At 30.5% G+C, this 15,889-nt stretch overlaps 1 protein-coding gene across 2 annotated transcripts in view; it reads right to left on the bottom strand.

The window, feature by feature from the left end:
• The window catches only part of LOC117219149 (uncharacterized), a 118,114-nt gene that overhangs the window by 57,843 nt on the left and 44,382 nt on the right, over window positions 1-15,889 (bottom strand). For both annotated transcript variants that reach the window (XM_033468076.2, XM_033468077.2), the window contains one exon: window positions 9,476-9,654. In XM_033468076.2, coding sequence (XP_033323967.1) covers window positions 9,476-9,654 — 179 coding nt within the window. The remainder of the gene's footprint in view (window positions 1-9,475; window positions 9,655-15,889) is intronic.

Below are 15,889 nucleotides of genomic sequence, written 5' to 3'. Positions count from 1 at the left end.
TCACTTTGTCGTATTATATAAAAAGATCACAGAAAAACGAATGGATGATGAAAAACGTAAGTAGAGGACTCAAGCTTTAAAATAAGTCCGGCTTCATGGTTTCACGATACATTTTAACGACATTATAGCAGCTTCAATAGGGACACTTTATCGAGAATTATGCAATTACGAAATTACCCACAATTATAGAAAAATGAAAAAATTGTACAGTATTTGGAAAATAGCAAATTATCAAATCATTTTGCAAATGACTGCTTGTAGAATGTTTTTTCTTCCTTTAGTCTGAAGTTATTTTGAAACTGTTTCTCCTATGAGTTGCAATTATAGAGAACCGTATAGAAAAATATATACAAGTATACGTACATATACAACTGTATAAAAGTATATAAAGCTACATTCAACTATATAGAACTATATACACGTAAGAATATAGATCTATACATAATCGTCGCAATCATATAAATGTATATAAATATGTAGAACAATCCAAGGAAAAAAAACTTTAGAGAACTATATGAAATTGTTGTAATAACTATATGTATAGATCTGTATACATAGATCGATGTAGTATTGTATAGAACTACATAGAACCCATATAATTGTGTACAACTAGATAGAAAAAAGAATGTTAAAAATATAAATATAGGACATTATATACATAGTTCTATATAGTTTTATAGTACTCTAAAGTTCTCTTTTTCTATTGTAGTTCTACATAATTATATGGAGTTCTATATAGTTCTATACAGATGTACAGACGGATCTATATAGTTTTATATAGGTCTATAGTTGTAAATAGTTCTATGTAAACGTATATAGCTCTATGTAGTTTTCTATGCTTATATGTAGAACGATATAGCTGTACATATAAGTATTTTAGTATACATAAGTATAGAGAACTATACAGTAGTATATGTAACTATACAGGGTGTTCCACAATTATTTTAATAGCCGAAAATGAGGGGTAGCTGAGGTCATTTGAAGTAACTTTTTCCTTTGCGAAAATGCGACCTGCGGCTTTGTTCACGAGTTATTAACAGAAAACACTGACCAATGGGAGGTGACGGAGCGAAGTTCGAGAGCCCGCAGCACGAGGCTTCGACAGATGGTCGGAACGGACTCGAGCCGCGTTCGAAGTATTGAACAAATCACGAAGCGAGAACTTTCCGGATTTTTTTTTTACTACGTAACAGTGATATTTTTAAGAAAAACACTGTTCACCTTTACTTTAGAACGTCTGAAGAATATTAACTAATTTTTCGGACCCCGAATAGTAAGTAATTTAACCGTGACAGCCGTTTTAATTTTCTAGTGTGCACGACACCTTGTGTGTAACATATGAAATTTTTAAGCAAGGTGTACAGTGAATATTAACAAAGTACGTAAATGATATTTTAATTTAAATAATTCCGAGTCCGAACACAGTTCAACAAATGATTCGCAAAGCTAATTTAAAAAATAATAATCGTGTTAAAGGACGTAAGGGATATGTTTGTTAGAGAAGTATGAAGAATATTATCAATAAGAAACTCACCCATTTAGTTCTAAAATCCACTTCATGTATCCGACGGCGACGAAAAAAGGATATCTCCGGGCAAGCAATTTCAACGTTTACTTTCACGGCATTATCACTAAACACTAATCACTTGCTTAAAAATCTCATATGTTGAACTTGACATAACCTTGATATGACCTTGATATGACCTTGATATGTCAAGGTTATGTCAAGGTTATGTGAAGGTCATTGTTCATATTTCTGTAACAAACATATCCCATACGTCCTTTAACGCGATTATTATTTATTAAATTAGCTTTGCGAATCATTCATTGAACTGTGTTCGGACACGGAATTATTTAAATTACAATATCATTTACGTACTTTGTTAATCTTCACTGTACACCTTGCTTAAAAATTTCATATGTTACACACAAGGTGTCATGCACACTAGAAAATTAAAACGGCCGTCACGGTTAAATTACTTACTATTTCGGGTCCGAAAAATTAGTAAATATTCTTCAGACGTTCTAAAGTAAAGGTGAACAGCGTTTTTCTTAAAAATATCACTGTTACGTAGTTAAAAAAAATCCGGAAAGTTCTCGCTTCGTGATTTGTTCAATACTTCGAACGCGGCTCGAGTCCGTCCCGACCATCTGTCAAAGCCTCCTGCTGCGGGCTCTCGAACCTCGCGCCGTCACCTCTCATTGGTCAGTGTTTTCCGTTAATAATTCGTAAACAAAGCCGCAGATTGCATTTTCGCAAAGGAAAAAGTTGCTTCAAATGACCTCAGTTACCCCTCATTTTCGGCTGTTAAAATAATTGTGGAACACCCTGTATAGTTCTATATACAAGTATAAAGAGAGAGAGAACTGCACATATAACTATATACAATCATATAGAACTATATGTATGCAGCTACATATATACAGACTACAAGAATTACTACCACAAATTAATATTAAACTATGAAACTACTAGAGTCACTATCAGAGATTATTTAATTGTTAATTTATAGATCCTCTGTTGCTGCTTTATAATACTTCTTTCCACATTTTAATGTCACGTCTTTAAATTGTAAAATCGTTTCTCGTAATGGAAAAACAAACTTTATAACGTTGGGATATAAAGCTATTTTAGGGACCTAAGTCGCAGTATGAGGCAGGGATTGAAACGATTCCGAAAATAACTGTTAATAATCGTTACGCAAATATTCTGATTGCAACAGTTGTAGAGAAACGAGATCATGTCGTCACTGTTGATAAAGAAAGAGATTCCTATCTACTACATGTGTAACCTCGGTGAATAAGATAACATTTTCATGAAATTGTTCTGAAAAATTCAGTAAAGAAAACAATCGGAATTAAAATATCGGTATGAATTCGCGGATAAATCGATAAATATTAATTTTATCGATAATCATTTGCACTCGGAGAGTTTTCTCGACTCACTTAACAACAACTGTAACGTAATCAATTCGCTAAGTATTGAGTAACACTTCAAATAAAATATAAAATAATACAACGTTGGAAGTATTTATTCTATTTCTATAGAATTTAGTGTGAAATTGTATTCACACAGATTTTATAACAAATTTTGAATTTTGAAGGTACCATAAGTCTTGTTAGGTCTCCTGAGAGCAGGCATTCGAGTGCGAAGTGTTAAACCAAATTAAGAATTTTTAAAAAATTGTTCAAATGTTAGAATAATCTCATTGCTAAACCATCGAATTATTTAGATTAACATAATTATTAAAATATAACGAACTGAAATATAGAAAATTAGCGAGCTTCTCGAGGTGAATATGTATCAGTTCATTTTTCTAGACATATATATATAACAATATCGGGGGGGGGGGGTACCATTTTGAATGAAACCCTCATTACGAAGCCTGCAACTTGATACGTAAACAACATTTATCAAGTACAACAATGCAACGTCACGAACGTAATTGCAAACAAATTTATTTCCTGTGGTTCATGTCGTACGTGGAATAACAATTACGTGATTGACTTATCGATGCATTCTCGTCTGGTTTTCACGACGTTAATACGGTGGTCCATTCGAATCGATCAATGTAACGAATTGCGGTGTTGACAGTATCGAAATAAATTTGGAATCAAAAACTGATTTTTGGGTAGAGAAAATTCTGTACAATACTGCGTTGATACATTGCATTGTACTGCAATATATTTTTATTTCAAATATTGTCGACAGTCAGTTCCGAATGTGATAACTTTGCATGACATCAGGAGGACTACACCTGCTTGTTTTATATTTACACACCGAAAATTTAACAGAAATTCATAAAGAACGCCGCTCGTGAACCTTTTCAATGAATCTTAGCGAAATTGAAACAGATATGAGGAAAAAATAACGATCATTTGTACAATATAAAATATACATACGTATATCTACAACAAGAATCTGAGCTCACTTGTGTTATTCAATAATCTTGTACCTTTGTGATAAAAAGAACACGAAGTTACGTTTAGTATACATATTTTATCTCATCAATATCACTGTTCGCTAATAATTTCATAAATGAAAGACTATCATAGAAAAGATATTTCAGAGACAGAAAAGATATTTAAGATTATTATAGCTTTACGTGTTTCCTGTTTAGCTGAATAACTTCTTTTCATAGTTCTCATAAGATTTGTTGAAAAATCAATTTGCAGCTTTTTTAACATTCCACGCACGATATTTGGGACGATCTACTTACATTTTTCAATCAGCTTTATCCGAAGAATTATTTCGACTGCATAAAAGAACGTATTAAACGAATAAATGATCGAAATATTCACTTATTCAATCGTGATCTTATTAGTAAAAATGTTACGATTATATAAATGAGAACGATAAACGATTTACAGAGATGTACGCAGATTTGGAATGTTAATATGAAACGTGTGCTAATCTGACACTTGTGTCTAACAAGGAACTAAATAAATCTGAGATAGAGATCGATAATACAGGTCAATAGTGATAGAAAAACCCATATTTTCCACCTGTATAATTTTAACATAGTGAACAATTGAAGTACATAATCAAATGGTTATAATCATGCGGTCAAAATAACCACCGCAATTATTAAATCTTGAAATGTTAACTTATTAATACTAAATGTAGCGTGCCTGTCAAAATGACCAATTTCACATTTTTTATTTAATAGTTGACATTACAAAGTCTCTTTCACAGAAAATGATTGAATACATTTCTTGATTCAAGCATAACATTACAATAAAACTGGCGAAATGTCTAAATAAATTCTCTATCATTCTTATAAAGCGTCGCACACATTAATCATTTTTAGTGCTCAATAGGTTTAACGTTAATCCACACATACAAATGTCAAACTCAATGTCAAACATAACTTTTCAATTTTACGTATCCTGCTTTTTTATAAGTCAATACGTTTTTGTCATTAATAACCTGCAGATTTCATGCATTTATGACGAACAAAGACCTTTGAACAATTTGAAAATGTTACTGCATTATTATCAGTTCGTTACATTTATTTAAAAAACGCAATGAATGTGAACGTAGTTTCTGCATCTTGCAATAAATGAAGACAATTTTTATTTTACATGAAGATCCGAAGTCTAAGTGATTGACTAAAAAACATTCAATTACGCTCATGTTTATAACGGACGTTGACATTGTTCAGATACAATAACTATCCAGACTGCAGCGAAATTGAAACCACGAATTGTGGCCTAAGGCCAGGCAAATACTTTTAAGAAGGTTTCAAAAGAGTTACGGAAGTTTTTAATAAGTTCTATTTAAAACGCGAACCATGGAAGTTTTTTTAAAAAAAAAAAACGATCTCACCTTGTAAGTTTCGATAAGAAGAGATAAAAGGAAAGTTCTTGAAAGTAGCATTTTTAGTTTAAATGGAACTCGTAAAACACGAAACTTTGTTTGTTATAGGTACACGTATCTTGTGCATCAATATGAAAAAGTTCTCGAGCATTGTAACAAATACTGAATACTATTATTACACTTATCTGATTATAATTATATTATGAGATATATATTAATAATATTACATTAATATATATTAATAATATTATATTAATATATATTTAATATAATATTTATTTTTTATTATTTATCTCATAAAATCATTTTCAACAGACGTTCCTAAAATAATTTGTTTCGTGGAACCTTTAGTATACTGATTCCAAAATATCTATTTCAAGAGAACAAAGAAGACGGTACGATCACGGAAGAGGATAAAAATACGAGACACCAAGCTTTTAGATTGTACAGTGTATAATAGTATGTGACAACTATTGTGCATCAAGTATTACAACGACCAAAACAACCTCTCAAAGAAATAATACACGTTTTATCTTTTGATCAAAATAAGATTGAAATAAATAATTGAAATTTACTTTATCAGATGGTAGAATTAATTTATCGTAGTTTCTTAAAAAATTGTTTTAGGGAGATAATAGCTGGGAATTTTGGTTAATTGTTCAAAATCAATGTCCTTTATAACTGTGTCAATGAAATGACAATTATTTTCGGAGTCGTTTCAAGCCTCGATTCTAGGGGTAGATGTAATTCCTTGGGTAAAATTACATAAAGGTATCACATGATAATCTATAGCTGTAAAACCAAGCTACTATATAAAGAAATTTTAGTAAACCTATAAGTATATAATAATACTTTGATTGACAAATTTTTTAAGCATTCATACACGTTATGATTGAACTAAATAATAAGTAGTATTATGTCAATAAGATGTGTTGAGATACAAAGAGAAATGTATTATTTATTTGGTAAACCTGAAGTGTGTCATTCTAAACTGAAAGATAAGGTGTATGATGAAATTAATAAATAAAGAAGATCGTGTTGCATTGAATATACATGTATGTATATTTTTCGTATTGCTTCATTTAATATAAAGTTAACGTCACTATTGGACGCTAAATCATTAAAGTTAAAAAAAAGGAAACTATTGTTTGTAAAATGTTATTATTAAATCAATCCAGCTCTGTAAGTTACTTGTTCAAATTCAGCAACCTAGTTTTAAACGCAAACGAACAATTTGATATGTAAACTTCTGTGTTGAATATTCAGCAAGCTTACTATATATTTTGGGTAAAATTACGTACGCAGTAACTTTTTACCTTTACAAATCTAACGCTTCAAACATACTAAATCGCTAAGATTCGTGTTCATTCAAGACAGTATAAGCGGATAAGAGAACGAAATAGTATTCTCGAAGAAAATTGGATTGTCGATGGACCGTTCAATGGATTACCAGGAAAGAACATTTTCTATCAAGTTTAAACTGCTTTCCATCACCGAAGAGCTAACAATAGAGGAAAATCTGGTTATTCGGTTTTATTTGATTTCTCTTGTTCCACCGAATGTTATTATTTCGAATGAAAATTTGAAACATTATAATCCGCTAGAGAGTCTTCTCTGAATTTTCGATTAAAAAGTGCACAAAATTGAAAATACGAAATAATATGCAGTTTGTTTTTTATGCTAAATAATAATTTTGTTCGACAATTGTATAAAACAAGAGTTAAATAAAAATATATTTGTTCCTTTAACAGTATTTTAATCAATTGAAAATAACGTAACAATATTCTTAAATTCTGTATCAGCTATTAAATTCTGTATTTCTCCTGTCAGCTTTTGCAGCTTTCATAGAAAATGATTGAATTTTCTTATCTCCGGCATACAATATAATAAAAATGGCAAAAGGTTTAAATAAATATAGTCTTTGTATCGTTAAACGTAACACAGGTTAGTCACTTTTAGGGCTCGGTCGGTTCAGCGTTAAAAATGTTGAATTAAAATTTTCATCTGCAGAATTTTTGAAGAAATAAATAAATAAATAAATCTCTAAATAAATGACACCAAGGAATCCTCGGAATAAAGTGTGACTCATTTCTTGGGTGAATTAGTACATGAAATTAATGTAATTAAATTAATAGGATCAACAACGTTTATTTGTATATATATATATTATATAATATATATTTATATTATAGCTCGTAATCATTGTATGAATCATTTTTCGGAATTTTCTACATGTGATTGAATTTTAATTGGTTCAGTTTCTCATTTTATTTCTGCCAGAGGATTGAACGGTTTCAAAACAAATTGTTAACAAATGTTACGCAAAGATTCGAACTGTGACAGTTATGAAGATAGAAAACAATGTTATGACAATTACTAATAAAATTGGTTCCACTTTATTTTGTTCACCTACAATGCACTTTTTAGTGAAACTTTAGAGAAGTTGGAAGAATTAGTAAGGAACATTTTCGTTATTAATTTTTCATAATCGAAATTTTCATACAAAAGCCATAAAAATGTATACAATCTGTTAACAATTCTCATCTGTAACAACACCAAGAACTTTAAAGTAAAGGTATGAATTGAAATAAAATTATATTATATTAATCATTCTCAATTAATAATATAATATACTTATATTATTAATAATATATAAGTATATTATGATATATTATATAATATTAATTATATAAGTATATTATAGTATATTATATTAATAATTCTCATTTAATAATGTAACTTCTTCGCAATTTTTGAATGTGATTGAATAAACAAGAAAATTTTGTATTATCTCTATTCCTATTGTTACACTTTCTCAAAGGATAGAGGATTGGAACTTGGCATAAAATATTAATGTTTATGTTTATGAAGTTATTGGGTCAGTTCATATTTTATTTCATATCGATAAAACTGTAAAATCTGACAAGAAAGTTTGGAAGAATAGTCACGATAATTTCAATAAAAATCTATCAATGAATTTTTATAAAGTTCATTGTATAATTTTACTATATTTCATATAAAAATCTTCAGCGTATGTCAGCTTGAAATACTTCGGGTCCGCTAAGGGTTAATTTTACTTTATTATCGACCCAAGTTTTCATTTGATTTTATTCTACGCAATTAATTGTCCGCGCTACAAAAAAGCGAACTCTGAGTGGAACAGCGATGAGCGGATAAAGGAAAAGACAAATGATAAAGCGATGTATATTTTTAGGTTCTTTAGGACTGCAATCACGAAATTAATTTTTTATATGGCTAAGCAGACGGTGGCAGCTATTTATCAGAGGTAATCGATTAGTCGGATCAGCTTTTCCAAGCAGACGAAATAAAATGTAATGATATTCGAAACAATTAGAATAAAAGCTTGAAACTTTGGCTGTTACATTGTATTAAGAAAATAAAAAGAATTGAATAAAAACATTCGAAAGCTTTTGTAGAAAAAGAATGTCAGACCGATTCGTTTCTATATTAAAGAGTTTTCTATCGATTTGAAAATTCAGGACATTGTTTATAACAATTTAGAATCTACATTGATAGATATTATATTTGTTTATATACACTGCAAAGTTTTACGCATAATATTTCGTTTGTCTCATGTTAATTTCTGCAATATCGTTGGAATTACATTTTCTTTTTTAAAGTTATTCTTACCTTTTTTCTATTTAAAATTGTGTTATTTATCATGACAATGAATTATTAGAACATAAACAATATTAGAAAAGAATTTAAATAGTTTGTAAATCTTGTTCACAATAATTTCAATGATGATGAGAATTTTCCTTAATTTAATTCTATCTTAAAAATATTTTTTAATTTTTATTCAATATTAGCATTACTTCATTAATCTGTTCTATTACAAATTAAATAGTGCCCTCATTGTATATAAATACATTATATAAAAACGGAAATATTTTAATTCTGAACTGTGTCCAAGAGAAGCTCAATAATTTTCTTTTTAATAACAATGTCGAAGGAACTTTATATTATTTAACTATTTAAATTTTATTATCATTGTGGTCTCTTCAAGAAATTCTTGACTGTCGATCTTTGATTTTAACAAAACTATTTTGAAAAAAACTGTCGGTAAATGAAGTGTTAAGCAGGACAAGATGTTGAAAAAAGTGAAGGAATGAAAAAGATAGAGAAAATATTTACCACGCCGTCAGAGGAGGACTCTTCGAATCCACGGAAAGCAGACATTGCAGCTGGAGGTGTAGTCCTCATGTCCAAGGGTAGCCATTCACTCCTAGAAGGCGAGCTACCCTGCACCGATGGGGATCCATGCTTTCCACCCCTTGTCCCAAGTCGCGGTCTGCCACGACGTACCTTTCGACCTGAACAAGTATTATTACATCATATACGCTTTTCTTATGCTATACATATCCTCTATAAACATCGTGATCATTAAATGCATACGATTGCAGAAATGCAACACAGTCATTTTCAGGTATTAACGCTACGACTGCCGCGTCGACAACCTTACAAATTTCGTACAGTTTAAAGTATTTGAATCAATTCAAATTTCATTATTTTTACTTTTTACGAATCCTAATAAAATTAAGAAGATGTATTGGATTAGCGTAAAAATTAATTTTCAGATCTAAGCAAATAATTCTGTCCGACACTTATGGGTGTGTGACGCGGCAGTCGAAATGTTAAATACACGTCTGAAATTATTCAGGAATTATTACTTCGAGTACCTTCCCCTCTCCTTGCAATCCCCAACATGTGCAATACATGTTATTATTTAAATACTATGTAAAAATTAATATCATATCCCTTTTTATATACAATACATTTTAGTGAGTAGCTGTCGCAAACAGCAACGTCCGTAGTTAAAGGTTGTTCCCCTCTCCTTGTCATCCCTAACATGTGCAATACATGTTATTATTTAAATACTATGCAAAAATTAATATCATATTCGTTTTATATACAATGCATTTTAGTGAGTAGCTGTCGAATATTGTAACGTCCGTAGTTAAGGGTTGTTCCGTTTTAGCCCGCTCACCAGAAAAATATCGATTCGCGGAAACCGGTGAGAACCAGATGAATCCCATCACAGGTTAAATTGTGCACAAGGCCGCCCAAATTGGGAACACGAACATCAAAGGTTGAAATAGAAGTTTCATCTCTGGTATAATAATCTGCGCTTCTACATATGTATGTGTGACGCCAGCAAAAGAGTAAACAGGTAGCCAGCTGGTAAACTACGTGTGTAATTGATCATTCAATATACATTATTTACAGATTAAGTCACATCTCATGGATGCCTGAGGCTGAGGCTGCAATTATAGGCGGTGTATTTTCTAACAAATAGACTGCGGATTTTATGCACTTATGCAGAAAATGAGTCGATGAAATACGTAACAGAAAAACATCAGAAGCGCTTAATGTTACTGCTATATTATTTATACAAACCGACTAGAATTATTAACCGACAAAATCATTTTCTAATCAACTTCCGTTTCATGCAATGAATGCAGGCCATTTTTATTCAGCATAAAGATTTGCAGTCTACTGCTAATTTCCCTATTACGAAAAACGAGAAATGTTATTGTTTAGTAATGCGTGTATGGTTTAATGACCAATATTAAACCAATATATATATGGTTTAATGACCTCATTATTAAGATAATTTAGAGTTAAGTTAATTTATGGTAACTCTACAATTTATTTCACTTGCCTTTTCAACATTTTGGCATTTATAGACTACATTTCAAGACATAACTCAACATTTTCGAAAATATGGCTTACACCGTTATGATTGTAACCCACTCCGCGCTGTTCGTCGTATGATCATAATAGATGATGGTTATTACATCTACGTTCTGACGCACCGTATGTAGATATAAAGAGGCTGCAAACGTCTCATAAAACGTTGGACCGTCATAACTATGGATTTTATGACCTTGTGATTAAACTACAGATTTTATGCACTTATGATTAAATTGCGGACTTTATGCACTTATGACTGAGTTGCGGATTTTATGCACTTATGGGAAAATTGAAATAGTAAAATTTGAAACAATCAAGGATTAAACAAATTAGAAACGACTATTTTTATATTACTTTATAAGAGTAACGACAACATAGCTGTTCGGAATGTTTAGCGATTTTTATTGTAATATTTGTTCCAAGTAACAGATTTCACGAATAAATAATTGCTGAACGTATCTTTACAATCTCAATAATCGTAAATTAACAAATTTGTAACCCGTGATATTGACAATGGAAATAATTAGTCTGTTTAAATAAAGTTTGATAAAAGATCGTATCGATACAGATTTAATACAGATTGTTAATTTTCAAAGTATCATAATTATCAGCATTTTTGTAATGTTTCCTCACAGATGGCCTCCGAGTACAGAGGGATAAAATTGATAAGGAAAGAGAGAAATTGTATTTTACATAAATATTTGCAGTCTACTTAGGACAAAATTCAGCAGACGAAATTAGTTAAACAATTAAAAGAATTTCAATATATTACTGGAAACATATTAAAATTGTTAAAGAAAGAGACAACTCTCTTTATTCGATTCTATTTATTGCAAGTTAAATGTATTATTTTTAATCGATTAAGATTGTTGAAGAAAAAAGCATCTTTCTACTCACATTCTATTTACCGCCATTTTTATTTAATTAATAAAAATTGTTGGAGAATCCTAACAAAATTAGGAAGATGCAATGAGTTAACATAAAAATGAATTTGAAAATCTGGACAAACAATTCCATCGCGTATCAGTCAAATTGTTAAGGGGCAAAAGAAATTTAAAAATCGAAAGACATTAATTTCCTAAAAACTCCCGCATTAGTTTAAACAAAAAATATTGTCGATACCAATTGTGATATCAAAGAAAATATAATGGTTTTACTGGCAAATTCCACGTGGTATATAAAAATCGAAATATTGGAAGGTTGAAATCCGTGATTTCCCTCCTATAACTAGTTTTATAGTAGCAGTACGAAAGTCTGTAAAAACGAAGGTTCTTTCATATTACCCTGCCATTCTCGAAAAATTCTGCCCGCGACAGTTGGAACTTTCGAAACTCTGAACCATTTCTGTTCATATATTGGCAGTTTTTATTATTGACACAGGTTTCGCCACGCATTCACCATCGAGCAAAATTAAAAAACGTGAAACATCGATAGCGCCGATGCAAAATAATACGATGTAAATAAACTCAATATATGTACCTACAATTCAGGAAATTTCAAAGCGGTGCATACATAAATGTAATGTACAATATCGATTTCTAGATATTTGAAACGAGATCCAGAGGAATATTATTCTGATGATATTTAGTCCAAAATATACAGTGCACATGCCTCGATGCAGCACTATATTGGATTTGATCTAATTGTCGTGTGAAAGATTAAATATTAATAAAATTGAGAGATCAGTTAATTATTTATAGTTAATACAATTTCAAATTCGAACAGAGACCATTAATGCTTTATAACTACATGTTACTATCCGCTTTATGTAGGTTTTATAACATTTTAATACTTTTAATCGATTGAAAATAATGGAAAAATATTCATAGTTTCTTCTAATGCCTCCACTATTTTATATTGTCCATATCAATTTTTGCAATAAATGCATAAAATCTATTGACCAGTTATTATACATAATTTACTATAGAAAAGTTAAAAATAATATTTCAAATTTAAACAGAGTGCATTGATGTTTTATAATTACGCATATTTATCTACTTTATATAGGTTTGACATAGCACTAATTTTTAGATCAAAATAGCAACAGATAACAGCAATTATATGCCAATTTAATACTTTTATGAGAGTTCTTGACATATGCAGATACAGGAACGATTTTTAATACGAATCTCATTACAGGTGATAATACTTTTCGTAATTATTCTAAATGAGAAATCGTCAGTTGAAATTAATTACACGAGCACCCGACCTGATAGAATTGCCCTAAAAGAGTGCAAAAATTGTAGAATGATTTTAATTGCAAAAAGGAGGCAGATTCAAAAGAATTAATCAAAGGGAAGATCCTCTATCATAATTATAGAACGAAGAGGAAGAGAAGAGATGAAGGACACGAGTCGGAAAGTACTCCTCTGTAATTATTATTTTTTAAAAATACAATCCGATGTCTACAGACGCAAGTTCTTTAAAAATTTCTTTTACGTGTCAGATATTAAATCACTCGAAATTACAAATGTCTCGTCAAAAACACAGTAAATATTTTCTCTTATCCTGTTAGAAGGATAAATATTCAGGTTTTACAAGAGTATTTTTTTACTTTTCTAAGTATTGTTTTAAAGTGCACCAAAGGAAGAAAAACAAATTTTATAATAATAAAATAATAACATTTCCTTGATAGCGATAGTATTATTATTATATAAAAATATCGTTTTCACAACAGTGAAGAGACACAACATACTTTTAACAACGATACTATACTTAAATGTTTGCTCCTCTGTCGAAATTGTTATTTAGTCATTTCAAGTCAAGATAATTTAATGTATATGTAATCTACTCAAGCTGACTTGTAACATTAACATTTCCCCGGCAACTTTCAAGTTTTTATTGCTTTTATTTCAAATTTTTAAGCTAAATCAGAGCTTAAGTAGATTACATATATACATTAAATTATCCTAACTTATAACATTAACATTTCCTCGGAAATTCTCAAGTTTTTATTACTATAAATGTCTAAACAACGATGTCGGCAGAGGAGCAAACATTTAAGAGTATATATACCCAAACACTCCGCGTATGGATAGTGCAATAAAATAATAATAATAAAGGTAATAAAAATTTTAAGATTCTGTTTTTCACCAAGATAAAAATGACAATTTTTTTTAAATTCTAACAAATGAGAGCGCCGAATTCTGAAAGTTTTACCTTGGTCTTTTAATAGTGCCTGCATATTGACAGTGTTTAATTTACACTTTGAGTCAGTTTAGATCTAGATGGCAAATAGTTCAGACCTAAAGTCGACGTAAAAAGGACGTTTTTAAGACGTCGTGTGCCCGTTGTACTCGCACATGGCTCTCGAAACAATTAGAGATCGCTAAAGAGAAGATTAGGAGAAATCGGAACATTCGAAAAGTTCACCCTGTAAACTGCCAGCTATGCTGCCATTCCCACTACACAGGGAATAATATATTTTAGAGCTCTTCGAACGGCAAAGCATTCTCCCGCGAATATGTTAAATACTTGTGCAGCACCGGTTTTCGATAGTTGCAGGCTGCAGATGGTGTTACAATTGCAACCGTTGCTTTTTGTTCGGTCTTGGATGCATCTGTGTACGTGTATTGGTACAGAGTTTGCATATTCTGCACATATTTCATGAAATAAGGGCCTGCGTACTACTGAACTGATTAGCATTTCGTTGTATATGTATAACAAGTTCCGCGTTGACATTCGGTACATTCATGATCTAATAGTGCTATCTTGTATCAGAATATTTGTTCTATAGTAAATTTGTTGTTGGAGACGTTGTTGCATGCTTGGTTAGTATCTCACTGTAAATACATAGCGTTTCATTGGTAATGTGAACTTTCTTTCATGTGACGGAGAACAAAATTGTAGTCGTAATTGCTCATCTTCTAAATACCATTTTATAAGTTGTAGAAAATGCCGAAGAATGTATAGAAACTTAATGACCGTGATTACGATTTTGTATGTCACTTTTGAAACGTGCAGAGCATTAAACTTTTCGCCATTTCTATTGTAATGTGCGCTCGAATCAAGGCGACAACGGGAATAGTGCTATATAACTATTTTAAAAAAATTAAAATTGATGAAAAACTGTAAAAACAACATATGCATAACAACATATGTATTCATTATGTGCTGAGTAATACGATACACTATCGGCCTATTTTTTCTCAAGATTCATCCCAAAAAAGTTTGATCAAAATCGATCCGATGGTCCCTCGGGAGAGTGACCTTGACAACATACATCTAGGTCAAGGTCATCACAAAATGGTGCATTTTATTTTAAATATTGTAAATGTTATAAAAAAAATTTGATATATCCTCGTAGTACCGAAAATTATTTTCTTAGAATGTGCATTCTTCTATCTGCATTATTTTTATTTATACAGTGAGATTTAATTATAATAGATTTTCAATATAAAATTTAACATATTTTTTAATATATTTTATAACATAATATATTTAAAATTTAATATATTTTCGGTAAAAATCTATATCCTATCCTCTATGGAACATATTTATTCGAATACGGGATTTTGATATTAATATTGAAATGGAACATTTAAAAACTGTTACTTACGTGTACCAATGGGCAAATCATTTAAATAAATGCACCAACGATTACGCAGTCTTAGATTACTTCGATTCAAAGTATTTGAAATAGTCAGTGCACCCTAAAATGTTTTTTATAGTCGTCGTATTCTACCGGACCGAGAAAATGTTTCAACGACCCCCGTTTTATGCTCGAATGAACAATGGACACACTTTCCCAATGATTTTCCAATCTTTCAAGAAGCTATACAACGAGATTTTTCCAATTTCGTTTCCTATTCAACATCTTTGAAATATTCAATTTCATCCGAAAAATATTAGTTC

Source organism: Megalopta genalis, chromosome 12, assembly GCF_051020955.1.
Source record: "Megalopta genalis isolate 19385.01 chromosome 12, iyMegGena1_principal, whole genome shotgun sequence".
NCBI classification, from domain to species: Eukaryota; Metazoa; Arthropoda; class Insecta; order Hymenoptera; family Halictidae; genus Megalopta; species Megalopta genalis.
Note: the sequence above shows the minus strand (reverse complement) of the source record. Positions and strands in the feature narration are given on the sequence as shown.